The 12,265-nt window shown below is 42.1% G+C and overlaps 1 protein-coding gene across 1 annotated transcript in view; it reads left to right on the forward strand.

Moving 5' to 3' along the window:
* asns (asparagine synthetase) overlaps window positions 1-12,265 on the forward strand; it is a 52,978-nt gene that overhangs the window by 18,455 nt on the left and 22,258 nt on the right. Inside the window, exons 3-5 of the mRNA XM_086014104.1 lie at window positions 3,890-4,127; window positions 4,775-4,960; window positions 5,038-5,139. Of these exons, the coding sequence (XP_085870230.1) occupies window positions 3,890-4,127; window positions 4,775-4,960; window positions 5,038-5,139 (526 nt within the window). The remainder of the gene's footprint in view (window positions 1-3,889; window positions 4,128-4,774; window positions 4,961-5,037; window positions 5,140-12,265) is intronic.

Below are 12,265 nucleotides of genomic sequence, written 5' to 3' on the forward strand. Positions count from 1 at the left end.
CAGTTATAACAGGATATTAATAACTGGCGATTTTAATATACACATGGACAACATCTCGGACCCACTATCCAGAGATTTTTCAAACCTTTTAAACTGCTTGGATTTTAAACAGCACGTCTTGCAGCCAACTCACAACAGAGGACACACCCTGGATTTGGTTATAACCTATGGCTTGTCTGCTGGTGTGTCCTCTGTTGTTGACTTGGCAGTGTCAGACCACTACTGTGTCTATTTTAACATCGCCAGTTTTAACCATCTAGCAGTCCCGGTCAGAACAGTGAAGAAACACTACCTATCTTCTGAGGTGGCTGCAAATTTTATCGAGATCTTAAAAAGCACTCCTGCTGACATTTTACCTGCACCCTGTGATCTTATTGTTGACAATTTTAACCTACATCTTAAATCATCATTAGATTCAGTAGCTCCACTTCTAATTAAAACAACAAAAACAAAGACTGTACCCCCGTGGAGAAACAATGCTATCAAAATATCAAAGAGAAAATGCAGGAGTGCAGAGAGGAGGTGGAGAAAAAGTAAACTTACAGTACACTATGAAATTTTATGCGAACAACTGAAATCCTACAATAAAACAGTAAAACTGGCAAGATCTTCCTATTTCTCAAACCTCATTACAGTCAATAAAAACAGCCCCAGGGTTCTCTTCTCCACCTTTGAACTTTTAACTAGTTCTGATTTTAATAAGTCCCCACAGAGACCAACAGATGCTCTCTGTGAGGACTTTGCAGACCACTTCAGAAGTAAAATCGATGACATAAGATCCAGTCTTTTAGCCCGTCAAAACACAAGTTTTAATAAACCCGGACAATCATATTTACATGAGGAAACACTGGAAAGTTTTGCCCTGGTTGATGCAAGGACACTTGTTCGAGTTTTCTCCCAGGTAAACCCAACAACCTGCCTTTTGGATCCAATTCCCACATTTCTTTTTAAGACACTTTATGGATTTTTTGAAGAACAAATTTTAAATATAGTCAATTGCTCTCTTCAGACAGGCGTCTTCCCCGCTTCCTTTAAAACGGCGGTGGTGAAGCCCCTTCTGAAGAAGAGCGGTTCTGACCCGAGCAATTTTAATAATTACAGACCCGTATCCAACTTACCGTTTTTAAGTAAGATTTTAGAAAAACTGGTTTTCATCCAGTTGAATCATTTTTTAAATACAAATAATATTTTGGAGAAATATCAATCTGGTTTTAGGATGAACCACAGTACGGAGACTGCTCTTTTAAGGATTTTAAATGATATTAGGTGCACTGCAGACGTGAGAAAACTCACAGTCTTGGTGCTACTGGATCTAAGCGCTGCTTTTGATACAGTAGATCACCAAATTTTATTAAATAGACTTAAAAATCTAGTGGCATCTCGGGTACTGTTTTTGACTGGTTTTATTCCTATCTCACAGACCGATATTTCTTTGTAAGTATCGATACTTGTTCCTCCAAAACTCATGAAATTAAATGTGGGGTTCCTCAAGGTTCGATTTTAGGCCCCCTACTTTTTAATCTTTATATGCTTCCCCTCGGGGATGTCATCAGGGGACACGGCATCAGCTTTCACAGCTATGCTGATGACACGCAGCTGTATATTGCCGTGTCTCCTGATGACACAGGACCCATTGATACCCTTTTAAATTGCATTTTAGATATCAAGTCATGGATGGCAGATAATTTCCTACAGCTCAATCAGGACAAGACTGAGGTTTTAGTTATCGGTCCCGAAGGTCAGAGAGAGAAGCTTTTACCAAAACTACACATTTTTAATCCCTCACATTGTGTGAAGAACCTTGGCGTCATTTTTGACTCTGAGCTCAGTTTTATTCCTCATATTAAAAATGTAACCAAGATTGGTTTTTATCACCTTAAGAATATCGCCAGAGTCCGCCCGTTTCTCTCTCAGGCTAACACGGAAGTGCTGATGCATGCCTTTATTTCCTGTCGTTTAGATTACTGTAATGCCCTGCTCTCTGGCCTCCCGAAAAAGAGCATTTCACCACTGCAACTACTGCAGAATTCAGCCGCTCGGGTGCTGATGAGAACCAGAGGGCGGGAGCACATTACGCCAGTTTTGAAATTGCTGCATTGGCTCCCTGTGTGTTTCAGGATCGATTTTAAAGTACTTTTACTAGTTTATAAATGTGTTAATGGTCTTGGGCCATCTTATTTATCTGATTTGCTTTTATCATACCAGCCCTCGCGGATCCTGAGGTCCTCTGGCGCCGGCCTTTTATTTATTCCAAGGGTGAGGACCAAAATGCATGGCGAGGCTGCATTCAGCTGTTTTGGTCCTCACCTTTGGAATAGCCTGCCAGAGGACGTCAGGTCTGCAGAGACTGTTGATATTTTTAAGAGGAAGGTCAAGACACACCTTTTTAGTTTGGCTTTCAACAACTTTTAAATAATTTATCTTTTCTTTTGATTGAAGATAATGTTTTGCTTTGAATGTTTTAAAGCACTTTGAGTTGCATTTTTATGTATGAAAAGTGCTATATAAATAAAATGTGATTGATTGATTGATTGATTGATATCCTGGACACAAATATGTTTGGGCTAACTTTCACTTTAAAGGAGATGCATTTAGTCTGGTCCTCAGTCTTGTAACATAGGTAAAATGTCACTTCCTATCGCCTGTTACCTCACTCAAATTTTGTCCCCCACACAACAACTCAATCCAACAATACTATTGTTACAGAAACCTTGCAGCGGCCGGACTAAATGGGGTACATCTAGTGTTAAGGACATTTTTGGACCTTTATGAACTTTAAGGACCTCTACGCATTTAAAGGAGACGCATTTAGTCCGGCGCTCAGTCTTGTAACATAGGGAAAACGGCACTTCATCGCCTGTTCCCTCAATCAAATCTGTCCCCCAAACAACAACTAAATCCACCAAAACTATTGTTACAGAACCCTCGCCTGACCGCGAAAATAGACGATTAGATAGACGGAAAAAATTCATAAAATTGAGTTCCATGACCTGTTTGAAAAGTTAATTGCCCACCTCTGACTCGCAGTATGGGACCCTGTGATCAGATAGCTTACTTAGCACTGTTCTCTAGGGCAGCCGTCCTGTGTCCACTTGCAGTATGGGACCCTGTGATCAGATAGCTTACTTAGCACTGTTCTCTAGGGCAGCCGTCCAGTGTCCACTCTTTTTTTGAACCACGGACGGCTTTCACATAAAGACATATTTTGACAGATCGTGGAAGTCGCAGCGACACAGAAATAACCGTCTCATGGGCGGCCCTCCTGCCACGAGTTCGGCCACTGTCTCACGCCAAATGTAGCCGTTAGCAGGTAGCCAACCTAGTCAAGCTAGCCACCACAATGGTTGTTCATAGGCTACTATGCGAGGGTGAACGTCCTATTTGGACTGTGAAAGGAAAACAAGTAATACTGTAGATGGATATCGATGCCTTACTTAGCTTTTATTTTGCAATTGGCTCTCAGAAGCAATCGTTATGGCGGATTGTGGACTTCGAATTGTGGCTGACCTCATCTATTCTTAGTGCGCAAAAGCGTGTTGAGACTTGATATTCGATTTCCAGTCTTCATGCATACCCCTGGTTATAATTAATTAGTTAATCGATGAATAGAATAAATTAAAACATGTTAAATCTACATGTATAATTATTGTAGTAATAATTGTATTAATTGAAACTAAATCAAGCAACTAATTACTTAATTAGATATATGAAAAAAAAACTCAGAAAAAGGAATGATTGAACACACGGAAAATATTTTGTTTTATTAATAAAATAACGCCGGTCCAGTTACTGGCCGCTCAATGATTGTTATGTATGTACTATAACAATCTAATCGATATTCTCTCTCTCTCAGTCACCATCTACTTTCTTTTTCCATCTGTTCTTTCAGCTAAAGAAGCAATTTGGGTTTGAGTGCCAGACAGAAGTGGACGGTGAGGTTTTGCTCCATTTGTATGATCGCTTTGGCATTCAGAAAGCGATCTCTCTCCTGGATGGCACTTTTGCTTTTGTTCTGTTGGATACTACTAACAGAAAAGTGTTCCTCGCAAGGGACACATATGGTGTTCGCCCTTTGTTTAGACTCCTTACTGACAATGGATTACTTGGAGTCAGCTCTGAGGCCAAAGGTAATGGAATATGTATAGTGGACCCCCGCTATTAGCAGGAGATGGGAACCGAGCCGTAGCTGACACATGGATGTTTTTTAACTGCCTGTATATGCCACAAGATGGCAGTAAAGTGCTACAGTACATGAAGCTCCTTAACTCAATTCACCATAGTTCCTTGGCACCAAGATGCCACAAGATGGTGAAAAAGCACTACATGAAGTTCCTCAACTCACTTCAACGATTACTGTAGTCGACTAATCGTCAACAGTAAATCGCGGCATATCGTACCAGCAAGCAGCTGCTTTTGTATAACCGTCATGGGATTACATCTTGAATTTTTTGATAATTTTTGATAATGTTAGATGAGACGAGCAGAAAAACAGTCAATAGGTGAAGATCCTTAACATAATTCAACATAGTTCCTTGTCACCAAGATGCCACAAGATGGCGCCAAAGTAATAATGTTACATGAGCAACGGCCTGAGCAGAAAAACAGTGAATAAGTGAGTTTTCAGCAAATAATGCAGGATATGTTCCAGAAAGATCTGCGAATGTCAATTTCCAAATGTCAAACCTCTGATATGCGGGGGTTCACCAAACGTAGCAGTTGAGGGGAAGATATTATGTGTGTGTTTTCTTAAGTGAAGTTGTTAATTTTCTTACAGGCCTTATGGATGTTATCCCTGCATTGGACAATCCTGCCAAAATCACCCCTTTTCTGCCAGGACATTTTGAGGTCTTTGATTTGGAGCCCAATGGCAAAGTGAAATCCATCCAGTTGGAGAGGTTCCACGAATGCACAGATGAGCCCACTCATGCCATCTATGACACGCTGGGGAGACTGCCAGAAAGTATGAAATGGCCTTCATCACCGAGTTTGTCTCACTTTATACAAGATAAAGGCTTAAATATGATTACAATTTCTTAGGTTTTGATGAAGACATTGTGAAGGACAACATCAGAACCTTGTTTGAAAACGCAGTTAGGAAACGTCTCATGGCCACAAGGAGGATTGGTTGTCTTCTCTCAGGTACTTTTCAAGTATTTTTGTATTATTTGCAATTTGTTATATTTCACAAAATTTTACACAGGTTTGTATGTAATGAAGTTGGGATGTGTAAATACTATGATTTGCAAATCCTTTTCAACGTATATTGAATACATTACTGTACAAAGACCTTTCATGTTCAAACCCATCATTGAAATTGATACTTGCAACATATTCCCAAAAAGATGGGACAGAGGTATGTTTACCACTATGTTACATCACCTTTCCTGGTAATACGCAAAAGGCATTTGGAAACTGAGGACATTTTACGTTGAAGCCTTGTAGGTGGAATTGTTTCCATTCTTGCTCGATGTACAACTTGAGTAATTGAACTCCGTTGTATTTTCCTCGTCATAACACGTCACACATTTTCAATCGGAGGCAGGTCTGGACTAGTGATGTGAAGGTCACGAACGAATCAAGTGTTTTGCACAGAGATAGGAAGTAACAAATACTTCATTACTGTACTTTGAGTAGATTTTTCCAGTACATTGTTATCCATCCATCCATTATCCAAACTGTTTATCCTCACAAGGGTCGCTGGTGTGCTGGAGACTATCCCAGCTGTTTTTTTTAGAATACTCTTTAGTTTTATCCGTTACATTTTAACTCCAGTATCTGTGCTTTTTATTTGCTATATTTTTAAAACAGGGTCGTTACTTTTGTTTTGAACGGCTCTTCAAAGTGACACAAAAAGAAAAGGCAGTGGGGTCTGTTGCGCCATGACTGTTTTGATTTTGGATTCCCACCGCGCTTCCTCCCCGCCCCGTCACCTCGCTTTCTGATTGGCTGCACGTCACCGTCAGCCTGCTGCGTGCTCGTTTGTCCTCGAAGGCACGGCACACACGGTGTGAAGTTGGGCCAAAACAATGCAACATATTAAATATCCCCGATTTGAGGCCGGACGTCCTCCCGAGCGGCCGAGATCAGGCTGAGCACACCACACGCAGCAGGATTATCTGATGCGATTATCTTTGGAGCCATTACGAGAATTGGCACCGAGCTACGATTGTCGGGAAGGGAGATTCTGGGCTGAAATCGGGCCGATAATCCTGCCGTGTGAACTGGGCTTTAGCAAACTCATGATGAAGAAGCTGTGCATTGTTACAACCTCAGAGCCTTCAGAGAGTTTCCTCGAAAATGTAACAAATGTTCCCTTAAAGTGAAAATCAACCCAAACATCTTTTTTTCTAGAATATGTTCCCAGCATGCCTACTAGTTGAAGCACGGCATTCTGATTAACATTGCGTTTGTGCAATATGAGTTAAGCAGCAAATCCACCCGTTTTTAGCCATCTCAGGGGGCGGCCATTTTGTCACTTCGGTCGACTGAAAATGACATCACAACTGCTCAGGGCTCAGGTAATGACCAAACATAGCTCGGCTTCAGAAAACAGATGAGCCGTGATTGGTCGGTACCTGAGCTGTTGTGGTGTCATTTTCAGTCGACAGAAGTGACAAAATGGCCGCCCCCAGAGATGGCTAAAAACGGGTGGATTAACTCTTTTTTCCCCTAACGCAATATATACCTTGTTTCAACTAGTGGGCTTGCATAGAACATATTCTTGAAAAAAAATGTTTGGGTTGATTTTCACTTTAACAAATTAAAACACAGAAAAAAACCAAAACATAGTCCCGTAGAAAAGCTGAATTGATTAAAAATGATCATTTTGAGACATGTTGTGTGGATCTCAAAAAGTGCAAATATAAGCAAACAACATTGCTGATATAAATATTTACTATACTTTTGACATCGAGCTCTTCGTCATGGCTGACGTCAGCTGTTCGAGCGTGAGCTAAGTTGCTAAAGTCGTGATCTCATTTTATGTCTAGATACGTATTCATTGCAATTAGGTTTTCCCTTGAAAAACGCAATCGTCCCGTATTAAGAAATGTAAGTATGCGTCCCGTATTGAGTTGTAAAAGGACGCACTTTGTCCCGTAATATCGTGAGAGTCAAAAATAGTCCGTAAAATGTCAATGGAATTAATGAACAACAGCTCCCTGTATATGACAATTTACGGTAACGGTCGTAGGGCATCCCCTGCACTGTGACCAATGAGCTGACAGCACATTCATACAGCGGCACAAGCTCTTAGTAGCAAAAATGCAGGGAGGACCGGAAAGCAGAAAACAACACATCGGCCGAAAAAGTGTGAGAATTTGCCCCTAGACAAATTTGTTGTCCACCAGGTAATGCCAGAGCTAGATATGGTGTGTAAAGAATGATGGGTTTTTTTTTCAAACCTCTAATCAATGAATGTCAGCATAGTATGGACAAACATATAATTTTGGGGTGGAATAAATAAGTACAATTGATTGACAAGTATGTTAAATAGATATGTAATACATTGATGAATAATGAAATAATTCACACACAGCCTAACATTAATTACAAGTTCAAACACATATGCATCATTTTTACTTTAGAGGCAGTTGATATACTATTTTAACTATAAATATATATAGTAAAAACTTGTTTACATTATTCTTCTCTTTTATGAAGAATAAGTGGATAAATGTTCGAAACAGGGCGGCACGGTGGTCGACTGGTTAGCACGTCCGCCTCACAGTTCAGGGGTCGTGGGTTCGATCTCGGCTCCGGCCTCCCTGTGTGGAGTTTGCATGTTCTCCCCGTGCCTGCGTGGGTTTCCTCCGGGTACTCCGGTTTCCTCCCACATTCCACAAACATGCATGGCAAGTTGATTGGACTGTCTAAATTGCCCCTAGGTGTGATTGTCAGTGCGGATGTTTGTCTCTGTGTGCCCTGCGATTGGCTGGCAACCAATTCAGGGTGTCCCCCGCCTACTGCCCCAAGACGGCTGGGATAGGCTCCAGCACGCCCGCGACCCTTGTGAGGATAAGCGGTAGGGATAATGAATGAATGAATGTTCGAAACAAATGTTCTGATGAACTGATTAAAGGTGAGCTCATTGTGAGCTTGACATGACATGTCTTGCTCATAATTTTACTCCGCAGTAGTCAAAGACAAACCGCTCCTCGCTGCAGCAAGATCTCAGAAGAAATATAATTGGAAAAAATAGGCTGTCTCCACATAATGTGGCATTGAGCTGTTCATAAGTTATGAATGTTCTGCTTATTGTCTATTGTTTTATATTAATTTATACAGTTTTGAGTAGGAAAGGTTTCTAGAAGTTCGAGAGATATTACTTTTGATAAGTACACTTGTTAGTTTGTATTAAAGTATATTTCTGGATAATAACTTTTTCATGTGTTCATCCATCCACCCATTATCCAAAAGGAGCCCATCCCAGCTGTTTACGGCAGCAGGCGGGGTACACCCTGAACTGGTTGCCAGCCAATCACAGGGCACACACGGACAAACAACCATTCGCGCTCACAATCATACCTAGGGACAATTTAGAGCATTCAATCAACCTACCATTCATGTTTTTCGAATGTGGGAGGAAGCTGGAGTACCCGGAGAAAACCCACACAGGCAGGAGAAGAACATGCAAACTCCACACAGGAAGGCCAGGGCCGGATTCGAACCCACGACCTCTGCACTGTGAGGCAGACGTGCCGTCAACTCGGGTTTAAACAGTTAAAAATGGTTTCACCCACAAAAATAAATAAATAAATAAAGATTCCCATCCTGACAAAGAAAAAAAGGTGAAAAAGAGCTTTTTGTAAAAGCAAACGCTTCAAGCACAACTTTGACTTTCTTTGACATTAACACTACTATTTGTTTCTTTTATGACAGCTCAAACATCCAAATAATGCTTTCCTTCTATAAAATAAATAAAACGACACTACAAAAAGTGCTTTTGCTTTATTTGCACATAAAAATACTGTGAGCATGTGAAGCCCTTTGAGACTTTCTTGTGATTAAGGGCTATATAAATAAATGTGACTTAACTTGATCCCATTCATGTGTGTGTTGTACACAACAAAACATTCAGGCTTCAGAACACTGACTTTTCTCCTCTCTCCTTTTATCCACACCTCCACTTGAGCAGCAGTTTGTCCTTGTTGCAGGTGGTAATCATCCTCACAACACAAGCAGCATCATGTTGCTGTTGTGGCGGACAATTTTCCCTTCTTCCCCCAAGCTGCTCTTTGTGACCTCCTTTATCAATTCCGGTTCCCCCCTGTTTTTCATTAGAGTACCAGACACGTGAGTCTTTGCTCGCAGTAGACATGTGAAGCAGACATGTGAAAGTCACATGTCCACAGAGATACAAAAATTGTCCATGAACAATGTGTACCCATGTCCAAATAGGCAGTCCAGCAACAAAAAAACCCCCAATATTTCCCAGGGCCAAGCTTCTCCCTTGTATGGCTGCAGGTTGAAACACGGTTTCAGAATCACATTTGGTTCCATATTTTACGGGTTTCTGTGGGTTATTAACCCGAAATGAAAGGCGCCCCCCCCACTTCACCATCCCCTCGTCAATACAAGTATTTTTTTGTTTGGATGGTAGAGGGTCTTAAATTTTGTCACAATGTAGGTCAACACTTGGCTGACTCTGTACATTCGATTGTTGGCATCATATGATGCATCCATATTAAAATGAAGGAACCTAAGGATGTTTTGAAATCCATTACTTGCTGTAGTTTGGCCGAAGTGTTTTTGTGTGAAGATGACACACAGACATTGTACATGTACATTGCGAGGGTAAGTTTTTATTAACAAATCCTGTCCTAAAATTAAGTCCAAAAAATAATTGGAGTTCCTGATCAGAAACAGGTCTCCATCGTAATTTTTTGCGACTGCTGGGGTTTGCCACAAAATAACTGGAATAAACCAGTCCCTCCAGGATTTTGCGGGCACTTTTTATGATTGTTGCGGTCTAAAATGCCTGATTGTTGCTGAAAGTTGCACATTTTTTTTCCATTAAGCAAACTTTTTCTTCAAAGACTGCAGCTATTTTTTTTTTTTTTTTTAAGATGATGATAAGCCAGAATGGCTCCTACATTGATGACTTTCTCTCTCTGGGACCTTCTCATAGCTGGGTGGTCACTAGCAGGCAGTGGGATGTTGATAGCTTCACAGATCTGACAAGAAAGCTGCTGAATGCATCTGTAATTTATAAAAAAAATATATACAATTACCACCATTTTTTATTGTTGCGACAGATTGACATTTTTCCATCTCTCTCTTTCTCTCCTACACACATACACACACTGCTTGCATTGCCTTCTGAGGGCATGGGTTGAGCTTTGAAGAGGAACTTGCAAGCTAGTAGCTCTTACCTCCTCGTTCTGGGGGGGGGGTCTGGCGAAGACTCCCTGCTGCATACACTCCAGTTTGAAGGCACACACTCGTCAGATAAGGCAGGATCCAAATCCGGCTCATATTCGTTGTCCTCGTCATTGTCGGTGTAGTTTTCATCGCTCGCCCCGGCCAAATGAGCCATGAGCCGCGTGAACCACGCGGAGCGTCGCTCGGCAGCTGGTCTTTGCGTTTGTTTGACGAACGAAGCCTTTGACGCATAGCAGCTCGATCGCTGCCATCATGCTTGGACCAGGATGTTTTTTAAGTCAACTTGACCTCGGAAGAGGAAGCACATAACACCACTTCTTGCCTCAATTCACTGGCCCCCATTGCATATAGTTCATTTCAAGATACTAACATTTGTCTTCAAATCTTTAAATGGCTTCGCCCCAAGCTTACCTCTCTGAGCTCTTCTACCCTTACACACCTGCCTGGTGCCTCAGGTCTGTGGACCAGGTGCTTCTGGAGGTGCCGAGGACCAGAGATGGGGCATTCGAGTCATATGACTTGACTCGAGTCAGACTTGAGTTGCTATTTCTAGGACTTACCACTTGCTTGCCAAAAATTGGCAATGACTTGACTTGACTTGACTTGGGACTTTGTATCTAATTGACTCAACTTGACTTTAACTACACGACTTGACAAGTCATCCTGTTTGTGGTTTTAAATTTGCATTTGAACACAGTTTGCCTTTTTAGGAACGAAAGCAAGTTCATTCACGTCAACCTGGAAACCCAGCCAGTGTCACTTGCTGGTGTGAAGTAGCGACGTAAACACCAACCGCGTCGGAGCAAATCCGAGGATGACTAATTTGAATTAATGGATTATTTAGTCCGTGACGTTGACAAAAATAGGATGGAAAACGCATGGTTTGCACCTCACAGAATGAAGACACAACAACGACAATGTCGAACTTCATTTGTACATCATTCCAAAACCCACAGAGAGGTAAGACAATAACCTTACAGTTTAGCTAGCGATACGAACACTGGTATTCATATTCGTGCGGACCCTGTATCGGTCTGTCGTGGTGAAGAAGGAGCTTAGCCGAAAGACGAAGCTCTCAATTTACCGGTCGATCTACGTTGGTCATGAGCTGTGGGTCATGACCTAAAAGAACGAGATCTCGGATACAAGCGGCCGAAATGGGTTTCCTTCGCAGGGTGTCCGGGCTCTCCCTTAGAGATAGGGTGAGAAGTTCGGCCATCCGGGAGGGACTCAGAGTCGAGCCGCTGCTCCTCCGCGTCGAGAGGAGCCAGTTGAGGTGGCTCGGGCATCTGATTAGGATGCCTCCTGGACGCCTCCCTGGTGAGGTGTTCCGGGCATGTCCCACCGGCAGGAGACCCCGAGGACGACCCAGAACACGCTGGAGAGACTATGTCTCCCGGCTTGCCTGGGAACGCCTTGGGATCCTTCCGGAAGAGCTGGAGGATGTTGCTGGGGAGAGGGAAGTCTGGGCTTCCCTGCTGAAGCTGCTGCCTCCGCGACCCGACTTCGGATAAGCGGGAGATAATGGATGGATGGATGGACGAACACTGGTTTGGGACCTGTAAAAAATGTGATTGTGAACATTTAAGTACAGCTAAGTAACAGTGAACGTAATGGTGTGTGAAAACTGTCCGAACTGTTCGTTTTAACTGTGACGTTTCCGTTGGCATATGCAAAAGTTCCCCCTGCAGTCTATTTAATAACGAGGTGCAGTGCTGTGCACTTCGAAAGTAACTTCTATTCATCAAAACATACAGACCGATGTCACCGGCAAGTTGCTAGCAGTAAATTGTGAAGGGAAAAAAAAAAAGATGTGGACACATCTTGGGATTAAAAAAATGATCGTTTTGATGAAACCGGGAAAAAAGACAATAAGCAACAA

The sequence above is a fragment of the Filicampus tigris genome, chromosome 18 (assembly GCF_054856515.1).
Source record: "Filicampus tigris isolate MCC_2025a chromosome 18, RoL_Ftig_1.0, whole genome shotgun sequence".
NCBI classification, from domain to species: domain Eukaryota; kingdom Metazoa; phylum Chordata; class Actinopteri; order Syngnathiformes; family Syngnathidae; genus Filicampus; species Filicampus tigris.